General features: G+C 37.5%; 1 protein-coding gene across 1 annotated transcript; it reads right to left on the minus strand.

Moving 5' to 3' along the window:
• Positions 1–629: 629 nt before the first annotated feature.
• LOC130010854 (ankyrin repeat-containing protein DDB_G0279043-like) lies at positions 630–20,441 on the minus strand (the record flags this gene model as incomplete). The annotated part of the gene is made up of 4 exons (XM_056098978.1): positions 630–640; positions 11,935–12,102; positions 12,985–13,362; positions 20,345–20,441. Coding segments are annotated over 4 exons (654 nt in total), but the record flags the coding sequence as incomplete, so codon positions are not given.
• Positions 20,442–24,388: the final 3,947 nt, after the last annotated feature.

Below are 24,388 nucleotides of genomic sequence, written 5' to 3' on the forward strand. Positions count from 1 at the left end.
TGTGCCTTACTTAGTCTAACGATCATTTGGAATAAATCGATGAATGTGAACTTCATTTCATTTTGTCATTTGTTTCTTCGTCAGTTTCATTAGGTGACTTTAATAACACTTAAAAATCAAATATCCCCTACTTTTTTTGAATAGTATATAATATATATTGAAAATTTCATTCAAATTACTCTATTCTTAGGAAAGTTATCACCGTTTGAAGATATGACAAGATGTGGCATAGAGTGTGTATTATTGTATAAACAACGGTACTTTTTATTCGAGACTTGACCTGGCTTCGCCATTTGAATTAAATCATTAAATCGCGACCATGTTTTAATCCGTTTCAGTCTCCGCCATTCGATTGTCCCGAGATGACGGGTCATGTGAATAAATGTCTAAATAATAGCTTATATAACTTTTGTAACCTAAATAAAGATCTGCAATAGGCAGATCTAGCTCTTACATAATACGTCTTTAAAGGGACAAAATTAGACATTTTCGATGTCTTCCGCTGAACTATGTGATGAATTTCAATTATATTTGGTGGACTTGAGTTGTACTTATATTTAGAGTTGGCAGGCGCGTGTCTAGAGGTCTTGGCCTCCTCTATCTCGCTCGCGCAGAGCATAATTTTTTTCTCAAAAAAACCCTGAAAAAACATAAATGAGCAGAAATGTTGTCTAAGAGCTTCTGATTTTAAAACATTCTCCGCAAATAAACTAAACCTGAACTTGAGCCTCCACTTTAGATCCACCGTTGTACAAGTTCCTACAGAAATATTGCCTCAGATCTTCTAATTTTACAAAATTCTCCGGTAATCCCCTACGCCTAAAGCAAACTTGACGTTCCCTCTACTTTGAACCCACTGCTGCTTCAATTCCAGAACATGCCCCTGGCTGGGTACAACTTCAAGGCGAAATTTCTCTCATTTTATGAATGGCTTGGACTGTGATTAACCTCTTCAGATTTGTAAAATAACATTCTGTAGGGATGTAGGTTTTTATAGATTGAACACTTGTTTGCGATATCATTGTCAGAGGAAGCGGGCGCTAAGCCTAAGAAAGGAAGAAATAGCTGAGATGAGGTTTGGCCGGCTGATCGAAAGTATTTCTTTAAACATAGAAAAGCTTGAAATATGTCATATACCGTGACTTAGATAAATGCTAGTAATCAATTATAGCATCGGCCACACAACCTAACATTATACCGTGGTTCAGATATATGCTAGTAATCGATTCTACCATCTTCCACACAACCTAACCCCACAACCACAGCAATATAAATATTAGTTTGTGTGCCCTCACTGAACCTTGATCCTCGTGCAAAATTAGTGGTCACCCATATCCCTGAACTCAACTGGAATTCAAAGGGTATTAAATGAACTTCGGTCTATTCAATCTTTTTCATTGACCTTAAAAAAACTTCTGTATACGAATTTTATTGTTTTCCTAGGCTCCGGGGGAGGGGGGCACTTTTAACTCTAAACCGCATGCATATGAACTAAGTCGGGTCGAGATAACCCTATATATGTATATGTAGATTATAAAAGATACACATGTAACACCAATACACCATTTCTTTCTACTCCAGTGAGTCAAAATCTTGACAAACAATCTATGCATACTTCACATATTTTTTTATAATTCACAATGTAGTGTCATATACCTATTTATTGCCTTTTGTTGGCAGAACATTTTAGGGTCTAGATAACCCCATATATATATATATATATATATATATATCCAAAAATATTAGTACATGTACAACCGTAAAGCTGCACTACTTTGTTTCACGGTAAACGATGAAAAGATAAAAGGTATGCCGACAAAAAACTGATTTCAACACTGGTTTAATAACATTTTAACATTTTAAAGTACTTTTCGTCCGTCTTGGGACTATTCATAAATAATGTCATTGTACAAACTCAATATTAGTGATAATGATCTCTTGGAAACAAAAGAAAGCAACTTTATCGCTAAATATAACCCAATTTTGAATGCGAAGGGGTGATTATTTTAATTATGTTTGATATTTAATTAATGTTATTTCGTTTTAAGTTTTATATTTCACATAGTCATTGTCCTCTGTTATGACGTAACGTTATTGTAACAGCATAGTAACGCATTAAAATGGCCTGACGATTCGTTTGATAACGATGAAAGTACTAGCCAAAATTTTAATTTTAGTGTTTTTTTCTCTAATACTTGAATTTTACTTATATGATTAACTGAGAGTTAGATCGTTTTATATATTTTTTTCTTATATATATATATATATATATATATATATATATATATATATATATACTCTCTCTCTCTCTCTCTATATATATATATATAGAGAGAGAGAGAGAGAGAGAGAGATGGGGTTTAATGTCCACTCGACACAAACTAGGTCATTTCGGGTCTAACACATGGTTCAATTTTATTTCAATAATTCTTTTACGCGTAGGGGTTTTTAGCATTGGGAGGAAATCGGAGGACCCGGGGAAAATCCACGAGGTTTGACAGGCGACCCTACTCCTTGTCACGTCACGTACAATCGGGGAATCGAAACCCCGCCAGTTGACTCAATGACAGACCGTATGATACAGCGCGCACGTGCTAACCATTCGTCCCCCAACCCTATATATGTACATTATATAAGATACAAGTTAACCACCAACACACCATTTCGTTCAGCCCCAGTGAGTCAAAATCGTGAAAAACAATCTGTGTATACTTGACATATTTTTTTAATATTTCACAATGTAGTGTATTTTATATCTGAAGATTATCATAATATACCTACAGTGTATTTATTGCCCAGATATTGCTAGAGTTTTGTTGGCAGAACATTTTATCCGCCTGCCTGGCAAGGAACTGAGTCAAGTAGTGTGGAGGGACGCAAATCAGGGTCCGGTGTACAAGTTGGTGTGCACTTTAAAGAACCCTTGACAGTTAGAATTCAAAATAAGAGTAGCCCAATTTCACCCATAGCACACTGTATGGCATATGCTCGTCTTCCCCAGCCCACTTCGTGCAGAAGAGTATTAGGTTAAACCCCAGTTCATTAAGTAATACCGTCTTCATTAGCCCTGTCGGAGCAGAACAGTAGCACGTTTAACCCCATTTCATTAAGTAATGGTCATGGAAGATTTCAAAAGTAATTAAAATGTAATTAATTACATTCCCAAAATCATTTACATTTCAATTACATTTATGGAGATGGGTTAAACGTCAACTCGACAAAAACTAGGTCATTTCGGGACTAACATATGGTTCAATTTTATTTCAATAACTCGCTTGCTCGTAGGGGTCTTTAGCAGTGGGAAGAAACCGGTTGGATTAAAAAACATTTTGATAGTCCTATTACAGGTTAATCTCAAGGTGACAAGTGGGAAACCAAAAATGACATTCAATATATACCATTTATAACATGTTTCTTTAGCATACTGCTTATACTTAACACATGTTAACCCTTTACCATACCATTTATAACTTGTTCTTTTAGCATAGGACAAAATTGTAGTCATTACAAATATGTAAGCGGGTTTGTCACGCATGAATACAACCACCATTACCGTGTTTATTTTTTATGCACCGTCAAAGTTGACGAAAGCTTTTCTCAGGGAATACATTTTACTTTTACATGATAAACTGACAACTTTATGGATAGCATTCACTAGGTTTATTAACTGCAACGTTTCAATGAGGACACAAGTGGCTATGATAACGTTTTGTGGGAGTATTTATGCAAATCAAAACGACTAGATTGAAGAAAAAACATATCTGAGTAAATCGACAGAGGTTTGATTGCCTGACATTACGTATTGTTCAAAAAAAAAAAAACGAGCCGAAGCGAGAGCAGGTAAAATCGAGTCTTCAACAGGCATTGCATTTCTGTTCTTTTTTATTATATATTGTCTGGTTGGACATGGTGTATGCATATATATACGGATAGTAGGTCAGACTCCTGTGGGTACAGAAAAGTAGAACGTCAAACCTCAATTCATTTATTCACAATCGAATACATCGGTTGAAAGGCTATTTGTTCTCAATTGGTATTACACTCTACTGTCATAAATAAGTCCATGATAACATGTAGTTTTGGACCAGGAACTGTTCGCTAATCGTTACTCATCTTGTTGTTCTTGGAGTGACGCTCTTCGACAAAGCCTAAGGCTCCGCCAATTCAAGCCCGATCAACATGACAATTGACATGCTTCTTTGAAAAATTCGGTATCGATTTAGTGAATCAGGTTTTTAAATTTCACGCAACAAGATGGTCCATTCCTGGTCCATAGTACGATCGTACTTGTTTCATATTACACTCTTCTTTCATACAGGAATTCGAAACCTTATACGCTCTCAATGTTGTGACAAATGTTTTTTTTTTTCAAACACAATATTTCAACGTGTTTGTTACGTGTGAATCCATCTCCGTTCGTCAAACAACGCGAGAAGAAACAGTAACGTCGTTCGATAACCAGGAGGTTCCTGTTGTAGAACAAGAAAGTTCCCTGGGATGTTCCAGTGTGGCTTCCCCATGTCAGTGGCGTGCACGTAAAAGAGCCCTTGACTGGTGGAATTTAAAGTAAGAGTAGGGGTTTCACCGGCGTCAAAGCACATTTTCCCCTTATGACACATTGCATGGCGAACGCTCGTCTTTATTAGCCCAGTCTGAGCAGAACAGTAAGATGCTAAACCCCATTTCATTTCATTTCTGAAAAGAAATAATCGTTATTTTTACCATAGCAAGATCTACGTTAAAACATATTTTTTTATTGAAAACCTTGTATTTTATTTACGTAAAGACATTTAGAGGTCAAGATGCGTGTAAAATAATCTTCAGTTTATTAGATATACTACTTAATATTACACCCGGACACGTTAAGGGTTGGTTTAAAATACATGTTTTCAAGTGTGAGAGCTAAATATACGTATTATAAATACCATGGAAATGTTTCAAATTGGAGGTTTCCCCGAACTACTGTTATTTCATCTGAGGGTGATTCGAGGGATACGGGAATTCCTTGCAAACTACAATATTGTAGAAGTTGAATCTCTAATAGGAATAAAGCGAAATTCCATCGACCTATGCTGCCAATTATGTAAATGACAAACCACCCTTTGCTGGAGGTTGTTTTTTTTTTGGGGGGGGGGGGCGTACAGAATCTGTTAACAAAATTTCCCTCATAGCACACTGTATGGAGTATGCCCGTCTTCATTAGCCCAGCTCGGAGCAAAACAGTAGGACGTTAAACCCCATTTCATTTCATTTATATCATATGTGGACAAAAGGAGCGTAAGTCTAGTAAGCAGAAGGTCCAGTTTTTGACTTCCCCGATGCCTTTCTTTGCGATATTCATTTTTCACGCGCCATTTTTCCACACGGCAAGGCCAAAGACAAGGCCGCTCTGGCTGGCGGAATCCCCCCTTTGCTGCGTCTGTGCACATCGGAGCCCGTTATCCTTTTATGCTGGCGTGGATGTCTTTGTCAAACCCAACCCCCTACCCCGTAGCCGTCGTCTTCTTCTGTATCGCCGCCTTGCTTCTCTGTTACTTCCGTGTAGTCAACGGGTTAGAGCTAAAGACTAAGGTACTATGCAGACTTCGTCATAGTTCACGAGATGTTGGGGTTAATGGGACTTAGCTTTTAGCCTTAACCGTAGTCACCGTTTTCCAGTGTCGAGGGCATGCGAAAATCGAAGCCTAATTGAACCACGATCTCCCACGTGGCAATTTGTATTTCTTCATCGTCAGAGGGGAACCCTTGCAGACCGATTCCCATTCTCGCGTGCGCGTTGGCTAGTTGCCACTCTCTTTCCAACTGGTTCGAGGTTCCCTGGTCAACAGAATAATTGTGAATAAAACCCAGTGTTATGCTTAGTACAGTGAACAGGAAATTACTTTTGATCAAATACCCACTAAAATATATTACAGTCATTTCAATTGGTACGTGTTGGTGGGCCGTCATAGGCCGAAAATTGCATAACAACCTGGTGTGAGCGTATGTGGCTTGGAGATAGGGGCGCCTTCTCAACCTCATGGTTTTACTCTAGGTACTCCTGTTTCCTCCCACAGGAAAGACCCCTGCGCGTACGCTAAGATAATAGCGCGATACCACCTTCGTTGGAAGCGTACGTTAAACACTAAGAACAACACCACCTTCAGACATACTCTCGGTTCTCTATCAAGGTTTCTGAAACAGAAACTCGCGTGTAAAGGAATCCGTAACGATAACTGATTATCATTTATACAGGGTTGGTGATGTTGTCTGTAGCAGAGACTCATGTGTAAAGGAATCCGTAAGTAGCCCGATTATTTTTATTCGCTTGATTGTGCCAGGAAATAACTAATATATTCAAAGAGCAATAGAAAGGAAAACACTTTCCGGTGATCCATTACACGATAACTGAAATCTCCTTTCACGATCATCGCAGACCCGATTGTCTGACAAGAAAGTATTGGCGAGTAGTGCGACCATGAACGTAATAGACTTTAGACATAATACTTAGTCACGACTTTTAAATGTTACGTTTGAAAGATTTTCCACGTTACAGTCGCCGGTGGGATAAATAATGTGTCGATGTTTATAGCCACTGGCTGTTATTGAAGATGGGATCACGATGACTCAGTAATTGAACCCCTGACTCGGGATTTAATTTCATGGCAGACGGCCTGGTAATGAACATCCTCGAGAGGGATCGGATGAAATGTTGGCTTGCACGTTATAGAACCCATGAAGTTGGAATTTGAAACAGGGTAAGCAATATTTCCCTCGTAGAACAGTGCATGGCGAGTGACTGTCTTTATTATCCCGTTGGGACAAAAAAGGAGGCCGTTAAACTCAATTTTGTTGGTGTAGATTGTAATCTATTAAAACACAGATCCTATTTCGTTTCGTGTTTTATAGTTCAACATTTCGTTTTATAGATCTGTATTTTAATCAGATTGTGTAGATTATAACAATGTAAATGAACAAAACAATAAAGATGGCTGCCAACATGTATAACTTTATAGTGACTATTTCAACTGGTTAACTATCATATATATATACATCTATTTTACAGTATGTTTGACATATCGCTTGATAGAATAATCCTCTAGTGGCATTTAGTAACTGGATAGAATAATAACTATATAAATGTAAATGGAAGAATAAATACTAATTTATTTTGGCGACAATGTGTCTCTCAGCCTTTTCAATCAATCACAGTCACAATTGTATAGGTCAATAACACCAAATCAGAAACCATGTAGGACAACAGCAAGACCAAAGGCAAGATACGTGGCCAAAATAAATTAATAATAGTTCTTCCATAAGTGTGTGTTATATAATATATCATAACTAGAACATGGTAGGATGACAGATCTTACACATCATGACCCGAGTTCACAAAGCATTCTCAGACTTAAGTTGAGAATTGGCTCAACTTTCAATCACTGTTTATGAGAAATATCTTTGATGCAGAAACACAAACCTTTGCACATAGTTTCTTATTGATGTATTTGATACATTCAAACATCAAAATTATTATAAAGGGCTATACTTTAGTTAAAATAAGGTGAACAAGTTTGAGTAAATTCTCAACTTAAGTCTGAGAATGCTTTGTGAACACTGGGCCATATCTTTGATAGGGTACAATAATATATTGTATCTATTATAACTAGCACAGGGTAAGATGACATATCATACATTTGATAACACGAGGTAAAATCAAATTTCATAACTGACACAGGGTAAGATAAAAAACTTGTATAATATATACTAAACAGCAAAAACGTCAGTACGATTTCAAAATAAGAGAGGCACTTTAATCAAATTATTCTAGAAAAGCAATTTTTTGTGAACAGTATGTTGACGCATTAGTGATTAATTCATCACAATTCAAAGACATTATTGAGAAGGTTTCGAGTCTGTACACAGTCTATACATCAGTATCTGGTGTGTCCACCGCGAGTGTCAATAATAACAGCGCAGCATGTGTACATGGAGTGGACCAAATGAGTGATGAACGCCATTGGCACCTGGAACCACATTCTCAGAAAAGCCTGGCGCAATCCATTGGACTAAGGGCTGGCCAGTGCATAACGTTGACGCCGTTCTGCTGTAGAAAGTCCCGAGTAACTCTGGCGGTGTGGGCACGGGCGTTGTCATGCTGCAAAACATTGTTTCGATGACGTGCGAACTGTGGTATGATGTGGGCCTGAGAGCTTGATTGGTGTAGCGCACTGCTGTGATACTGCCCCCTCTCGCTGGACCAAGATTTTGGAACACCACAGGAGCCACTCTGTGGTTCAGGCCGATTTCACCCCAAACAATTTGGCTTGGACTCCCTTTGAGTCTGGTTCCATGACACATTGGTCAGAATAACCCTGGCCATGTCGACGCCATATTCTGGTCCTGCTATCTGCAGTTGATACGCAATACCGATTTTCATCTGTGGACAGAACAGTTCTCCATTGCCTGTGTCGCCAGTTCTGGTGTTGTCATGGTCAATCTGTAGACGTTCACGTCGATGGCGAGGGGTGAGGATCGGTCCACGGTAAGGTCTACGGCAATGGATGTTCTCTCTGGTGAGACGTCTGCACACTGTATCGGTTCTGATGGGTCTTCCGTGTGTTCCCACTGTCTGACGTACTGTCTCAGATGCCTGTGTGAAGGGATTCGGCACGTGCTGTCGCACAACATGGTGGTCTTGTCGCCTTGTGGTAACCCTTGGTCTACCAGTTCGGGGGCGATCATCCGTGGTGCTGGTGGCCCGAAAGCGTTGCTGAAGCCTGTAGATGGTCCGAACATTGACTTGGAATTTAAGTGATTGGCAACGGCTTGGGCAGTGTGGCCAGCGCTGAGTCTTCCAAGCGCCTGTTTCCTCTGAAAATCGTGGAGAACACATTACCATCTCAGAAGTCAGGTTGCGTTTTTGAGAATATTTCCTTGGTTCAATTCTATGTTTGGGAAGGAGCCTTATTGCTCAGGTAAGTTGGAGATGTGGTCACAAATATACAATAAAAACATTTGACAAGTTTTATGCAATGCGTCTTTTCAAAGTAACATACCAACCTGACATTTCTTTTGCTGCTTAGTAACACAGGGTAAAATAATATCTCATAGCGTTTGGAATTAGTGTGAGTTCAATAATGTGATATCACTGGTTTTAAAACATCTGCTAACATTACGATACGGTAACAATTATAAACAATATTAAGATAAGTAACAATGCCAATAATGATAATATTAAGATAATGTAACAATTTATAAACAATGATAATATTAAGATATAATATCACTTATAAAGAATGATAAGGTATCAATTATAGCGAATAATAGTATTAAGATACGGTAACAATTATAGCGCATGATTGTATTAAGACAAAGGTACAATTATAAAGAATTATAATATTAAGACAAGGTAACAATTCCAAAGAATGATAATATTAAGATACGGTAACAATTCCAAAGAATGATAATATTAAGATGCGGTAACAATTCCAAAGAATGATAATATTAAGATACGGTAACAATTCCAAAGAATGGTAGTATTAAGATGGGGTAACAAATTATAAAGAATTATAATATTAAGACAAGGTAACAATTTCAACATGATAATGTTAAGATGGGTTAACAATTTATAAAGAATCATATTATTAAGATAAGGTAACAATTATGAAGAATTATGAGATTAAGTCAAGGTAACGATTTATATAGTTTATAAACCGGTCCATAAAGATACCGTTGTTATATGTAGATTATAGCCCTGGGTAGTAAAGCATATTGCCCCTAAAGTTTATACAGCCGTCTATTATCATATTGATTCTATAGATTATATTCTCCCTCTTCAATTATAATGAAGGAGAGGGGAAGGGGAGAGGTGGGAGTAAACCGGAAGACCCGGGGAAAAACCTCAATGTTGGATATAATATGAAAAACAAAACAATTAGAGTAATTGTCGAGTACATTTATTAGAATGTATGCAAACTCCCCGTTGGCAAAAATACAAATGCACACTGTTCAGGTGGTGTCAGATGTTCTAGATTGAATACTAAGTATAACATCGTAACTAATTATGATGATTAGCTTTCGAGTATGATCAATATACTTTTATAAGATAACTAGCTTAGTTATGACTGTCTTTATATAATTTTGATTTTGGCTAACAGATCAGAGTTAGAGTTAATCTAGAAGAGTATAATATGTTCTAGGATATTCCAATACTAACGCAATAACGCAGTAATCATTAATGTACCAAATACAAAATAAATAGCACCACAAGTAGGAAGTTATTACAACCGTTTAGTTTCCTATATATAGCGAATCAACAAACAAACTTTCTTTTATGGATATAGAAGATAGACAATTTCTTTGATGATTCACTCAAGTTGATTTTTAAAAGCTAAATCGGTCTATTGTCGATAATTCTTTTGGCCTCAAATATTATATAAATAATTAATTATTAAATGGACATTTATTCATAGGACAAGCCCATAATAAACCTGGATGGTTGTGATTTTCAAGGGATTGAAACACGATCGCCATTTAATAATTTAATTTAGAAATGGGGGATCGACACTTTGTTTATTATCGTAACAACGACAGCAGTGAAAATCGAGAGTTAGCTATTCTTCAAACATTCAAAATGTTAATACTATACCTTTCCTATCTATTTCTAAACTATTTTGGTAAAAACTGTCAGCTTTTTTTTATCCAAATCTTATGCATCTTTAATAAACGGATGAGTTAACCGATATTGAACTCGCTTTATTAAATGCTGGATTGCTTTGGGTTTAACGTTCACTGGACACAAACTAGGTCATTTCGGGACTAACCTAACATATGGTTCGATTGTATTTCAATAATTCCCTTGCGTCTAGTTGTTGTTAGCTGTGGGAGGAAACACAAGAACCCGAGAAAACCTAGGAGGAGGATGGACAGGCACCTTACCCCTTGTGACGTATAAGTGTGGGATTGAAACCACGTCATTTGACTCAATGACAGACCATTCGACCAGAAAGTATAGATTCATGTGTTCAATTATTTAGCTCTCTATAGACCGACCGGGGCTGACGTAACATTAAACACCGTTTCATTTAATTAATGCGAGTATTAAAGTTAACAATACCACCGACCTGACACAATGACAGACCTTATGATATACAGTACATGCCAAAAAGTGTAATTTATATCCGCCAAGCAGTGTAAATACCTATATTCAATATTTTGGCGAAATATAGACGGTTGGTGCTGACGTAACATTAAACACCGTTTCATCTAATTGATACGGGTATTAAAGTTAACAATATATTTCTGCTGTGAATCTTAAAAATATCGGTTTGATTTTGCGTTTACATATTGTCTCAAATAATATTAAAACACGTATTAGTCTAATTCTTAACAAATAAATTCATTGGTAGAATAATCAGACGAACCCAAACATCCATTGTTGTCATTTTCTATAAATTGTGCAATAATACTTCATTAATTCTATCAATGGAAGCAAATATTAACGAACAAGGCTGCAATGACATTATGATCACCAGCTGAACTGGTATCCTCTTCAAACAGGTATGTTATCCACAAATTCTACAGTGTCATAATAACCAAGTAATTTTGCGCTTTCAATACAGGATGACTTTTGACCTCTATTTAATTTAGCTCCACGTGACAGTAAGAGTTTAATCTTATCAATACGTTGTGTTTCTGAACTGCAGCAGCTGTGAAACACTGTCGTGTTATTGTCGCTACCAGCCATATAATTCACATTACAAATACTACATGTATCTATTAAATACTCTACCACTTCTACCGTACTCATTGCACATGCATGATGCAGTAATGTGAAGTTTTGGGCATCAATTACGTCTGTCTCGGCGCCATTACTTACCAAGATGTTTATCTTTTCAACCGCTTGTGGTACATCTTCATCACAACAATAGAATATTGGCGTTTGATTATACTCACCCCCTACACGGTTCACATTACAGTTTCTATCAATCAAATACTGAACAACATCTACTGTACTTAGCTGACAAGCAACATGTAACAGTGATGTGTTATCTATATCTGTAACATCTAAATTAGCTCCATTACTCACCAAGACTTTCATCTTTTCAACCGCTTGTGGTACATCTCCCAAACAGCAATATAATACTGGCGTGCTATTATAATTACCCCCTATACTCTTCACATTACAGTTATTATCAATCAAATACTGAACAACATCTACTGTACTTTCTCTGCAAGCTATATGTAACGGAGATGCGTTATCTATATCTGTAACATCTAAATTAGCTCCATTACTCACCAAGACTTCCATCTTTTCAACCGCTTGAGGTACATCTTTATAACAACAATATAATACTGGCGCCAAATTATATTCACCACCTACGCAGTTCACAGTACAGTTATTATCAATCAAATACTGAACAACATCTACGGTACTTAGCCAGCAAGCAGTATGTAGTGGTGATTCGTTATTTATATCTGTAACATCTAAATTAGCTCCATTAATTACCATGACTTTCATCTTTTCAACCGCTTGTGGTACATCATTAAAACAACAATATAATACTGGCGCCATTTTATATTCACCACCTACGCTGTTCACATTACAGTTATTATCAATCAAATACTGAACAACATCTACGGTACTTAGCCAGCAAGCAGTATGTAGTGGTGATTCGTTATTTATATCTGTAACATCTAAATTAGCTCCATTACTTACCAAGACTTTCATCTTTTCAACCGCTTGTGGTACATCATTAAAACAACAATATAATAATGGCGCCATATTATATTCACCACCTACGCAGTTCACATTACAGTTATTATCAATCAAATACTGAACAGCATCTACAGTACTTAGCTTGCAAGCCAAATGCAACGGTGATCGGTTATCTATATCTGTAACATCTAAATAAGCTCCATTACTCACCAAGACTTTCATCTTTTCAACCGCTTGTGGTACATCTCCCAAACAGCAATATAATACTGGCGTGCTATTATAATTACCCCCTACACTCTTCACATTACAGTTATTATCAATCAAATACTGAACAGCATCTACAGTACTTAGCTTGCAAGCCAAATGCAACGGTGATCGGTTATCTATATCTGTAACATCTAAATTAGCTCCATTACTTACCAAGACTTTCATCTTTTCAACCGCTTGTGGTACATCTCTTTGACAACAATCGAATACTGGTGTTCTATTATACTTACCACTCACACTGTTCACGTTACAGTTATTATCAATCAAATACTGAACAACATCTACTGTACTTTCTCTGCAAGCTATATGTAACGGAGATGCGTTATCTATATCTGTAACATCTAAATTAGCTCCATTACTCACCAAGACTTTCATCTTTTCAACCGCTTGTGGTACATCTCCCAAACAGCAATATAATACTGGCGTGCTATTATAATTACCCCCTACACTCTTCACATTACAGTTATTATCAATCAAATACTGAACAGCATCTACAGTACTTAGCATGCAAGCCAAATGCAACGGTGATCGGTTATCTATATCTGTAACATCTAAATTAGCTCCATTACTTACCAAGACTTTCATCTTTTCAACCGCTTGTGGTACATCTCTTTGACAACAATCGAATACTGGTGTTCTATTATACTTACCACTCACACAGTTCACATTACAGTTATTACCAATCAAATACTGAACAACATCTACTGTACTTTGCCAGCAAGCTACATGTAACAGGGATGTGTTATCTATATCTGTAACATCTAAATAAGCTCCATTACTTACCAAGACTTGTATCTTTTCAACAGCTTGTGGTACATCTTCTTCGCAACAATAGAATACTGGCGGTATATTATACTCACCCCTTGCACCGTTCACATTACAGTTATTATCAATCAAATACTGAACAGCCATTAAAGTGCTATATCGGCAGGCATAATGCAATAATGTTTGTGTGTATGTATCTAGAACATCTAACCCTCCACCTTGTAATAAATGCTTTCTAATCTCTAGTATTCCGGTTTGATCCAATTCATTCATTGTATCATATATAGTTTTATCAAATATAAGTTTAAGTAAATCAATTGGGGCTGACAGACAGATGTTAAAAAGCGTTTTACAGGAGGTATAACCTGTAGAAACAAGTAGCTTTACTTTATCAATATTGTCAAATTCAGAAAAACATGCCCTTTCTAAGGGGGTTTTACCATCGTTATCTACTATATTTATACTATCTTTATACTGGTCTAATACTGATATGAATTGTTGTATATCATCAGTATACGCTGAATGGTGGAGTAGAAATTCCTTGCTGGAATCTCCAATCTGGTTCTTTGTTTCAATCGTGTTTACTTCAACATCACCTACAATAAATGATATATGATAATAAGTAATGGATAGAGACACGATTTAAATGAATATTTAATATACTTTGTCATAGAGGTGAGGAATGAAAAAGGCGGCGAATATAAACCTAATACACGGTACGAAATAGTCGTAGGTATCCAACATTATTTGCGACAGAATGGAGTATTTATTAGTTTGTTGGACGACAAGGAGTTCCTTGGAATGAGACAAGTTCTTGACGGTAAGATAAAAGATTTGTCGAGACAAGGTATAAGGATTACCCGCAAACAAGCAGACATCAATTTTATTTCAGTTATTCGCAGGTCTTTACCAGTGGGAGAAAACCGGAGGACCAGGAGAAAACCCAAAGTTTGGACAGGCGACCCTACTCCTTGTCACGACTAACCCGGGAATCAAAACCACGCCAGTTGACTCAATGATGGAACGCGCCTGCGTTAACCATTCGACCACCCATCACCCCACCCCACAAAAGAATACAAGTATGGCGACTGTTTAGGGCGTTAACTTTTTAGTTTTGTAATTTGAGTTCAGCTTTAATAAGACCGCTGGAGGATGGCCGTGAGTGTGATATGGGGTTTAACGTCCACTCGACATAAACTATGTCATTTCGGGACTGACATATAATGGTTTAATTTTATATCAATTTTTCGCTTGCACATCATTAGCAGTAGAAGCTAATCAGACGACCCGGAGTAAACCCACGAGGTTGGATAGACGACACGACTCCTTCTCACAAGAGGGGAATCGAAACCACGCCACTTGATTTAATAACAAGCCTTCTAACCCAATGCGCACGCGTTAAACATTGCGCCACGCAGCCCCCCCCCCCCCCCAGAAATAAAGCTCAAATTAGACCTACACGTGTGTCAAATACAGATATGGGAAAATGGAAGATAATATATGGAATCTAATCACTGTTATTTGTCTACTTTTTAATAGTAACTCTGTCTATTGCTGAGTGCTTACAAATTTTATCTACGCAAAATCGGTGATAATGTTTTTTTAAGAAATGAAATCTATTATGAACGAAAAATTAAGCCAAGTTATTCATGCCACAAATAACTTTTGTTGCAATGATCTTTGTATAATTCCAGTTGTAGAAAATTTAATGGATATGATTAGTGGATTTTTATCTTTATTTTTGCCAGCAGAGGAAAACATTTATGGATGACATTATATTTCATTTCAATTCAGGAGGTTAAAAATGTTATTGAATATGACGTTTATATAACTGGACAACGTCCCCTGTTTTACTCTAGGTCTAGAGGTCGTCAAAGTGTCATTCTGTCAAAGGACATATTAATAAACGCGTCATATGTTGCAGAATTCAAAGTAACACAAGGTTATATCAGAAGGAAAAAGGTCAAAATAAAATGTAGATGTCATTTTTAAGATTATTATTAATGAGATTAATCTATAGTATCAAAGTTGTACACATACGCTAACACCCTCTGAGGTATAAATATCGGTATTACAACGCCCTCTGGTGTAATAAGTTATATTTATATCACGGCTTTCATGAGTTAACAGGTTTAACCATAGAGGCCGTAGGCTGGGATGTTAAACCTGTTAACGAATGAAGCGGACTATAAATGACTTGTAACATTGACACCTGCTCAACATGATTGTTGTTATTACACAGAAAACCCACCCCACTTTTCTATATGATTTCTACTAAAACTAGTGTAAACCAGCAAAAGTGTGCAATAACATTAAACATGTCTAGGTAGAGGGAAACAATCTGCTTATTCAACGATAAGAACAAAGGAAGATTTCCCGTCCATGTTACAATGTCGGTTATTCGTTATATTTTTCATTTGAAGATTTTAACTTAAAGACTTTTTTAAACGTAGAAAATATTTTCAGATGAGTTCAAATGTCGTAATGTCGCGTAAAAATGCCGTAGTGTCGTATTAAACTGTCGTGATGTCAGGTTGTCGGCCATCTTCCAATCAATATACCGTATGATTATAAACACTGATCCTGGTGTTGACCAAGAAAGTTCCTCGGGATGTAGCAGCGTGGTTTCTCCCAGCCTGGTAAAGAACAATGTCTAGTTGTGTAGATGGGACAAAAGCATAAGCCCCTGTGCACATAAAAGAACCCTTCACAGTTGGAATTCGATGGAGAAATGCCACTGCCCCTATAATGTTCGTCATAGCACTCTGCATAGCGTATGCCTATCTTTAATTGGCGCAGAAAAGTAGGAAAATGAAATGAAATGGGATTTAAGGTCATACTGTTCTGTTCCGGGTGGGCTAATGAAGACGAGCATGCGCTATACAGTGTACTATCAGGGAAACTTCACCCGAATAGCGGCGCTATAGTCTATTCTTATAATTGAATTCTGACATTGGGTCTTTTACGTGCACGACAATATTTACATGGGAACTCGGTTGTTCGTTCCACCCGAATGACTATACGTTATACGAGAAAATGCTACATTAGAGACTTTTGGCAATCGGAATTTTCCCATCCGTATCACGTATCCGTATCGTATACGTGATACGTTGCGTCAATGTAGTTTTAGAGTTTTGGCAGATTTTCACGTCGCTGAGTTGAGGTTAGTCCTATTACAGCATCACAACCAGTACTATTCAAGTGCCTAGCCTACAATTTCCCGGAGGGAGTGAAGTCGCTCGACAGCCGCTGGGCTATTAAAACATTTTTAATGTCGAATCTTTTAAAAATCTTCGACTTCGACTCGGTCGCAATTTTTGGTTTCACTAATGTATCATTTCAGAAAGTTCATATCCCGTTACCATAGAATAAAATCATTTACAGATTTACAAGGTCCCTCTTCCCTAAATGTAGCACCTAGATCAACCAGCATGCAGACATACGGTAAAAATATGAAAATTCCGAGAAAAACCCATCAAAAATAGAATGATTAAATTCCAATCGTTATCACGGTTAAAATCACATCAAATATACACCTTCGTGTTCCAGGGTAAACATAGATTCATAAAACGCTATGATACAACATTTCAGCGTCTAAAAGTAGCAAAAAAGACGGTAAAAAGACGACGTTGTTATACGGACCTGATCCGTATGAAAGCTGCCGTATCCGTGTGCCGTATCACGTATAAGAAATACACACACATTGATGACGTCACACGCAAAATCCATACGGATACGCGATACGGACCAGGAAATTACGCTTGCCAAAAGTCTCTAATGTTGCGAGTTTTATTGCTCCGTATTGGCTAAAAGTGTCAAATCAATTGGTGGGAAATTGAAACAATGTTGCGCATTTGATCGATCTCTATTGGCTTAAATGTCCAATTAATTCTTGGAAAAATGGTTACATACCACTGTCAGTGTGGGTACGTTGAGCACATACCATTGGCAGTGTTGGTGCATTACATTGGATTGTCAGTGTGGTTGCGTTACATTTCATTGCCAGGGTGGGTACGTTATGTCATTGTCAATGTGGGTGCGTCGTTACATTTCATTGTGGGTGCGTTATGTCAGGGTGGGAGCATTATGTCATTGTCAAGGTTGGTGCATTATTCCATTGTCAGCGTGGGTGCGTTACTATTATTGTCAGAGTGTTAGGGTGTGTGCATTTACATGTGATCATCAATCATAAAAATGACATTAATAGATGTGGCCCGACGACATTCTCCAGTGCAATCACTCCTTGGGGGTAATCCCATGATCTTTTGGCTAGTTACTACAAATGATATCTTACCTAATTTATCTGCTATCGGTCCAAAACCCTTTTCTCTTAAAGCGTCTATGAATATCTGATAACAATCACCACATTCTGTCATTAAGATGTCCAATAGTGTTTCTACTCTAGGTCTACCGATCTCTGTATTAAGTATACGGGTTTTTCTGTCGAGATCAAGAACATCTTTAGAGAATAAGTTGGTGATCAGGGCATCGGGATTGAACACTCTCTCGAGAATGTAGTCGTAATGGTGCCGAATTCTCTCTGAGTCATTGAGAGGCATTGTGAAATTACCGGAAGAAGACGCCATTGTTTTCGTTTTATTTCCTGAAAGATAAAGCACTAGAATTAAAGAACCTCGATAATCACTAGTTGTAAGATAAGATCTTTTCAAATCTCCAAAGATCTCATTGAGAATGAAATGGAACTATGGCTTCTAATGGCTGGTCCCTCAACAAAAATGAATTTGGTTGCAATTAATAATATTTTGCAAATAAACAAGAGAATGTAAAATATTTTTTTCGAGTTTTACAAAAGCTCTTTCCAAAAAAAACCCCACCATTCGCCTGTAATTATTTATAACTGAGTAGCTCATACAGTTAGGCGTGGTGCAGGAAAGGGCATAGCAAAGGGCAAAGTATAGTCGTTCGGGTGGGACGAAACAAAGTATACATAGGCAGGCATGTAAAATAACACTTGGCAGTTGGAATTCGATATCAAAGTAGGCCATAGCGCCGTTGTCCGGGCAAAAGTGCCATCATAGCACACTGATGCCCTTAAGAAAGAAATAGATTCCTTCACATTTTATTTGAACATATCGTGACAAGCATAAACCGATTAATAAATATACATATCTTTAAAAGAAGAAGTCAAAAACGTTAAAATTTCTGTAACACTTTCTTAGTGATAACAGAGGTTAGTTTAATAAATAGATGGTTTATATACATCGGAATAGAATACAACACATCTACATAACTACAACAGCAATACAGGTACTTAGAATATATACAGGAACTCATCAAGACGATACATAAATATGTTAACTCTAAATTTCCGCCTCTCTGCCAAGGCAGCGGTTGAACTCGGGGGAGTCCATACGCCTGTCTGTGTGCTCTCCCTGCTGTCCCTGTTCGTCTTTGCTCTCCGTCTTCTCGAAACAGAGAGACCCCCTCTCGGGTGAGGTCCCAAGCTCCAATCTCCTACTGATTTGTTTCAACAACCTCAGCCAATTTATACTAAACTTAGATTTGGTATAAGTTAATTAAAGTATGCGTATACATATATTATTGATATTAACATATTAAAATGAAGAACTACACAATGAATCATATTGATGTTGGCGACACCTGAACACTAGTAAATGTAATTACCGGTCAGTGATAGGTCAGCGAATTGTCTAACGTGACCTCTCTCACCCTAATAATGTAACATTTGCTCATTCAGCCATAAAATAGGATATTATTTTAAATATGGACAGGCGACCCTACTCCTTGTCACGTACAACCGGGGATTCGAAACCAAACCAGTTGACTAAATGACAGGCCTTATGATTCAGCGCCCATGTGCTAACTAATCGGCCACCCAACCCCCCTTCCAGATTAAGACTGACGGGTTTAAGTTGTTTGAAAACGTATCAAGTATATTGAGGTAGTTCCTCGGTCCTAAGATGGAGGTTTGTAAGGGCTTTTCACACAGAATTAAGCAGTTTTCTTCTCCAAAATATAATCGAGATTGACCCTTTAAGATAGAGTATTTAAGATAAAACGAAAACACAGTTTACTGTTTGTATCCATCCTTATAAAATATGAAAGAAAAAACAATGACTACTTACTTGGACTTCCAAGTTGTTAACTTTTTTTTTTACAACGAAGGCGTATTTGTATGCGTTAGTGATGAATAAATAAAAAGGGGTCTTTCGCCCCACATTTCCATACGCTTTATGATGTAAAGCATGCATTTATATTGCATTCTTCGTATAATTGAACTTGAACCTTGAGCCTGCAGTGATATATGTATCGGCCACGTATATCAATGTTATCTTAAGATAAGATAAGATTTTTTTTTACCAAACCATCCAATGATGACATCATACAAATATAATGACTGGCAAAATTTACTCTTCAAAAAAAAAAAAAAAAAAAAAAAAACCAAAGAAGAAACGCACAGTCCATTTTTCATCCTTTTTCTTTATTTGAACGGGGTCGTTGTTACCATAAATCTTACTTGTTTTTAATGTCGTTATGTAAAGATAAAAGAAATTCATTATTGGTTTTAAATGTGGGGTCACTAATTGTGACTGGTCATACTTTTTGCTTAAATTTAATTTCGCTTGATTGCGCCAAGACACACGAGATAAACAACTTCGCAAGCTTTTCGCATGAAACCCAAATCTAAGGCCTTTAAAATCCCGGGGTTCTCGCTTTCAAAATCAGTTGCACATGTAAACACTCAACCAGCCAAGTCATGCCACATATGAACGAAGTCCAACGCAACAGCGATTTCCCTCATAGCACACTGTATGGCGTATGCCCGTCTTCATTAGCCCAGGTAAGGAGCAGAAGAGTAGGACGTTAAACCCCATTTCATTTGCTATCGATCGGTTACAAGCAGGTGAATCCCAGACACCTTTGGGATAGGTACCGACAGCGAAACCCAAACTCCGGCCAAACAAGGGTGACCCCACCTGCCCTGAATCGTCACATCCGGTTACGTCATTTGCGGAAACAGTTCACAACAGCGACTTGTACTACAGCAGCAATTCTTGGGCAGCGTAGAATCGCAAACTAGACAGTCAATAGACGCCTACGTGAAATCGGATTACGAGCCAAACATCCCCTTAGAGCTGGTGTTTTAAAATACGCCGACACCGTCAAATCCGACTTCAATGGGTTCTGACACACAGGGTATGGCCACAGCAACGGGGCTACGGCCTACTCTTATATCGAATTACAACTGTCAAGGGATATTTTACGTGCACGCCCATGTGTACATGGGACCTCGGGTTTTCGTCCCATCCGAACGATTAGACAGCTTTCCTTGTCAGGTCCCCCGTCCTGCACCACCGATTGGCCTGCAGCCATAATTTCTAGCTAGCTTGGAAACACAATTCCGAAAAAAACTATACATATTTGGAAAGCTTATGACACCATGAACACAAAATCCGGGAGTTTCAAGCCAAATGTTTTCAATATCCTGACTTGTACTACCAATTCTGAAGTTGACATGAAATTAAATATTGGCGAAAACAGTCGATGCCTTCATCTTTGGCAAAGAATAGTGTATTGGTTGAATTTTGAGTTGAACAAAGAATTCTGGGATTCCATTAACAGTAAAATAAAAAGAGTTATCTCGCTTCCTGTCTAATGTCTGTAATTGATAGCAGATTTTCAGGTGCATGGTGACTGCTCGTTTTGTATGACGCACAAGACGACCATGTGTGTGCACACAAGCCCAATAATTATGTGGATGTTAGAGGTGGATGTTTGCTCAGAGTCGATTTGTAGCATACCCTAGCCAAGGGATATGTTTGACAATTGGTTGAATAATATGCTTTGAAATAATGGAGATCAGTAGCACTGTAAATGGCATTGAACCACCTGATGTTTTCCGCTAAGATCTACATTGTAAACCCACGACCCACATACCCTTTCAATTAGCCACTACAGTATTTACATAACTGTACATATAGCTGTAAACCTCTATTTCAGATATGATTAAAGGTCAAATTACAAACATAGATATAAGTTTAAAAAATATAATTCTGTATCTTGGCTGGTATGAAGCGAAAGGTTGGATAACAGGATGAACAGTACAATTATTTATTAAAGTAAAACAATCGTTGAAAATCAAAATTAAACAGTTACTCTGCACATCAAATGTCATCAAAGTTAATCATCATCACTGCCACTAAATGTATTAACATCAAATTCGGTCTCTTTTAACAGTTTTTGTTTTCATTTTCACACTGACTACACTTACACAGATCTGTACAAGACAAGTTTGTTGAATGGCAAGAGCAGTGCCCATTCATGCACTTCCCTGACTTGCACCCACATGACACACGGATTCTAAAACACTATCAGACGCAGGATTTCTTTTTTGTCGCCCGCCTTTCGAATAAAGCAGCGGACAATTAAAATGGGTTCGTCCGTCTGTCTGTCCGTCACACTTTTTTGTACACAACAACCATTCTTCTAACATGAGCTATAATGTTCAAACTTGGTGTAGGTGTTTCTTATGTCAATGCCTTGATGAGTTCAAAGATGAGCATATTCTGCTTAGGGTAAGCAGAGATAAGCAAGTTGATTGGTTGATGCTTTGGGACACGATAACTTTAGTTCTAATTAGGTGAGAGTGATGAAACTTGGTGTATAGTTTCATTTACATCAATACCTTGACTTAGTTCGATCTTGAACATTTTCTGCTAAGGGTAAGCAGAGCAATAAGCAATTTCATTGGCCGAGAATTTGGAACACAATAACTCTCCTTCTAATTGAGCTAGAATTTTCAAACTTGGTGTAGGTGTTTTTGTATATGTTAAATGCCTCGATGGAGTTCGCAGATGAGTATTTTCTGCTTAGGTTAAGCAGAGATAAGCAATTTGATTGGTTGGTGCTTTGGGACACGATAATTTTAGTTCTAATTAAGTGAGAGTGATGAAATTTGGTGTATAGTTTCATTACATCAATATCTTGATGAGCATTTTCTGCTCATGGTAAGCAAAGCGATTAGCTATTTGATTGGTCAAGACTTTGGAACATAACAACTCTGCTTTTAATGGGGATAGAATGTTTAAACTTGACGTAGATGGTCATTAGGTGAATGTCTTGACTGAGTTCAATGATTAACATGTCGAACTAAAGCTAAGCAGAGCTAAGCAATTTCATTGGTCGATGCTTAGGACAAGATAACTTTGATTCTATCTGATAGAGAACAATGAAACTTAGTGTATAGTTGATAATTGAAAAAAATAAATGTGCAATTAATTAATATCTGTCATCTATTTATTTTGGCATGGGACATCAGCCTCACTGTTGGTTTGTTCATCCATGTTATGAGTAGTTAATTGTTTTTTTTTAATTCCCAGCCATGATTTTCCGGTGAAGGCACATTGACATAGCCCAGCTTAGGCATGGACCAAATGGTCTTAGGCCCCCGAATAAAAACCTATTAAATTCCAAATGAAAATTCCACTCATTTCTCTAGCTGCACGATCGGCGGAGACCGGGTGAGTCTGTGATCTTTCAACCTTCTCTGTGATTGGTCGAAAACCGCGACGTTGGCGATGGCTCGTATGTAAATTATAATCTTTTCGTAGTGGTAGGGGCCCCGTGATTCTAGTCAGGCCCAGGGCCCTGCTCCATTTAAGCTGGGATTTGCGCATTGATAGTTTGACATATGGCTCTTTTATGAATGGCACACTGATAGTTCACACGAAGAATATGTTGTTTCAAGGCATCATCAGCCGGTAGTATATTTTGCTCAGAAGAAGAATTGATACAAAGATCTTGTAACTGGCTTCGTTTACATGATCACATTTTTGTCCATATAGCTTATATACCAAAGACTAAAGCAAGGCATTTATAAGGGTATGAACTTTTAAAGTAAATGTTATAGCAAGACTTTCAAATGCCTTTAAAAATTGTTTATTTTCTTTAACTATCTGAAAGGCATACTTCTTTCCTTTTCCATAAAACGCACTAGTAGAATCACACCGGTCAAGACGAGCAGTCCAACTAGTGCTTCGGTAAAGTCTTGTCCAATGCAATGTACAACTCTTTGAACATCAATAATCATAGCCATATTTTTCACTCCTGTCAAAAAATAACGATAAGCACTTATTTTTGGCTGCACCGTTACACATAATTGCCACACCTGTTTCCAAATTCTTTGGCTGCATGTTGGGCATGAAGAAGAAAACGTGTATCGGCCTCCTCATGATCACATTTAATTCTTGTCCAAAATTTACGAGAGTAGCGACATTCCACGTTTTGAATAGGAAGTCTTCTAAAGCATCTTTATTCTGGCCGCTAGAAAGAATTTTTTTCCTCTGGCTTTGTGTCTTTTGTTTCTCCTTATAAATACTGATCATCTGTATCCCTCCAGTCGTACGTCTGTTCCGTTCAAGATTTTTAATGCTTTTTTCTGGTTACAGATCTGTGACAAAGTCTACACGAGAACATTTGTAAAATTTTGCAAGACCTAATAATTTTGTCAGAAAGTTCGCCAAATGTAGTAGCAACAGTTTTCATACTCTAAATGAGAGTCATGCCATCAATTATCAGTTCACCATTTTCTGGAACAGAATCGATATGACATTCTTTTACTTAATTTTAACTATCTGATAAGAACGCAGCCTTGTTTGTCTTTGCTAAATATCCGTT

The sequence above is a fragment of the Patella vulgata genome, chromosome 1, assembly GCF_932274485.2.
Source record: "Patella vulgata chromosome 1, xgPatVulg1.2, whole genome shotgun sequence".
In the NCBI taxonomy this organism is placed as follows: domain Eukaryota; kingdom Metazoa; phylum Mollusca; class Gastropoda; family Patellidae; genus Patella; species Patella vulgata.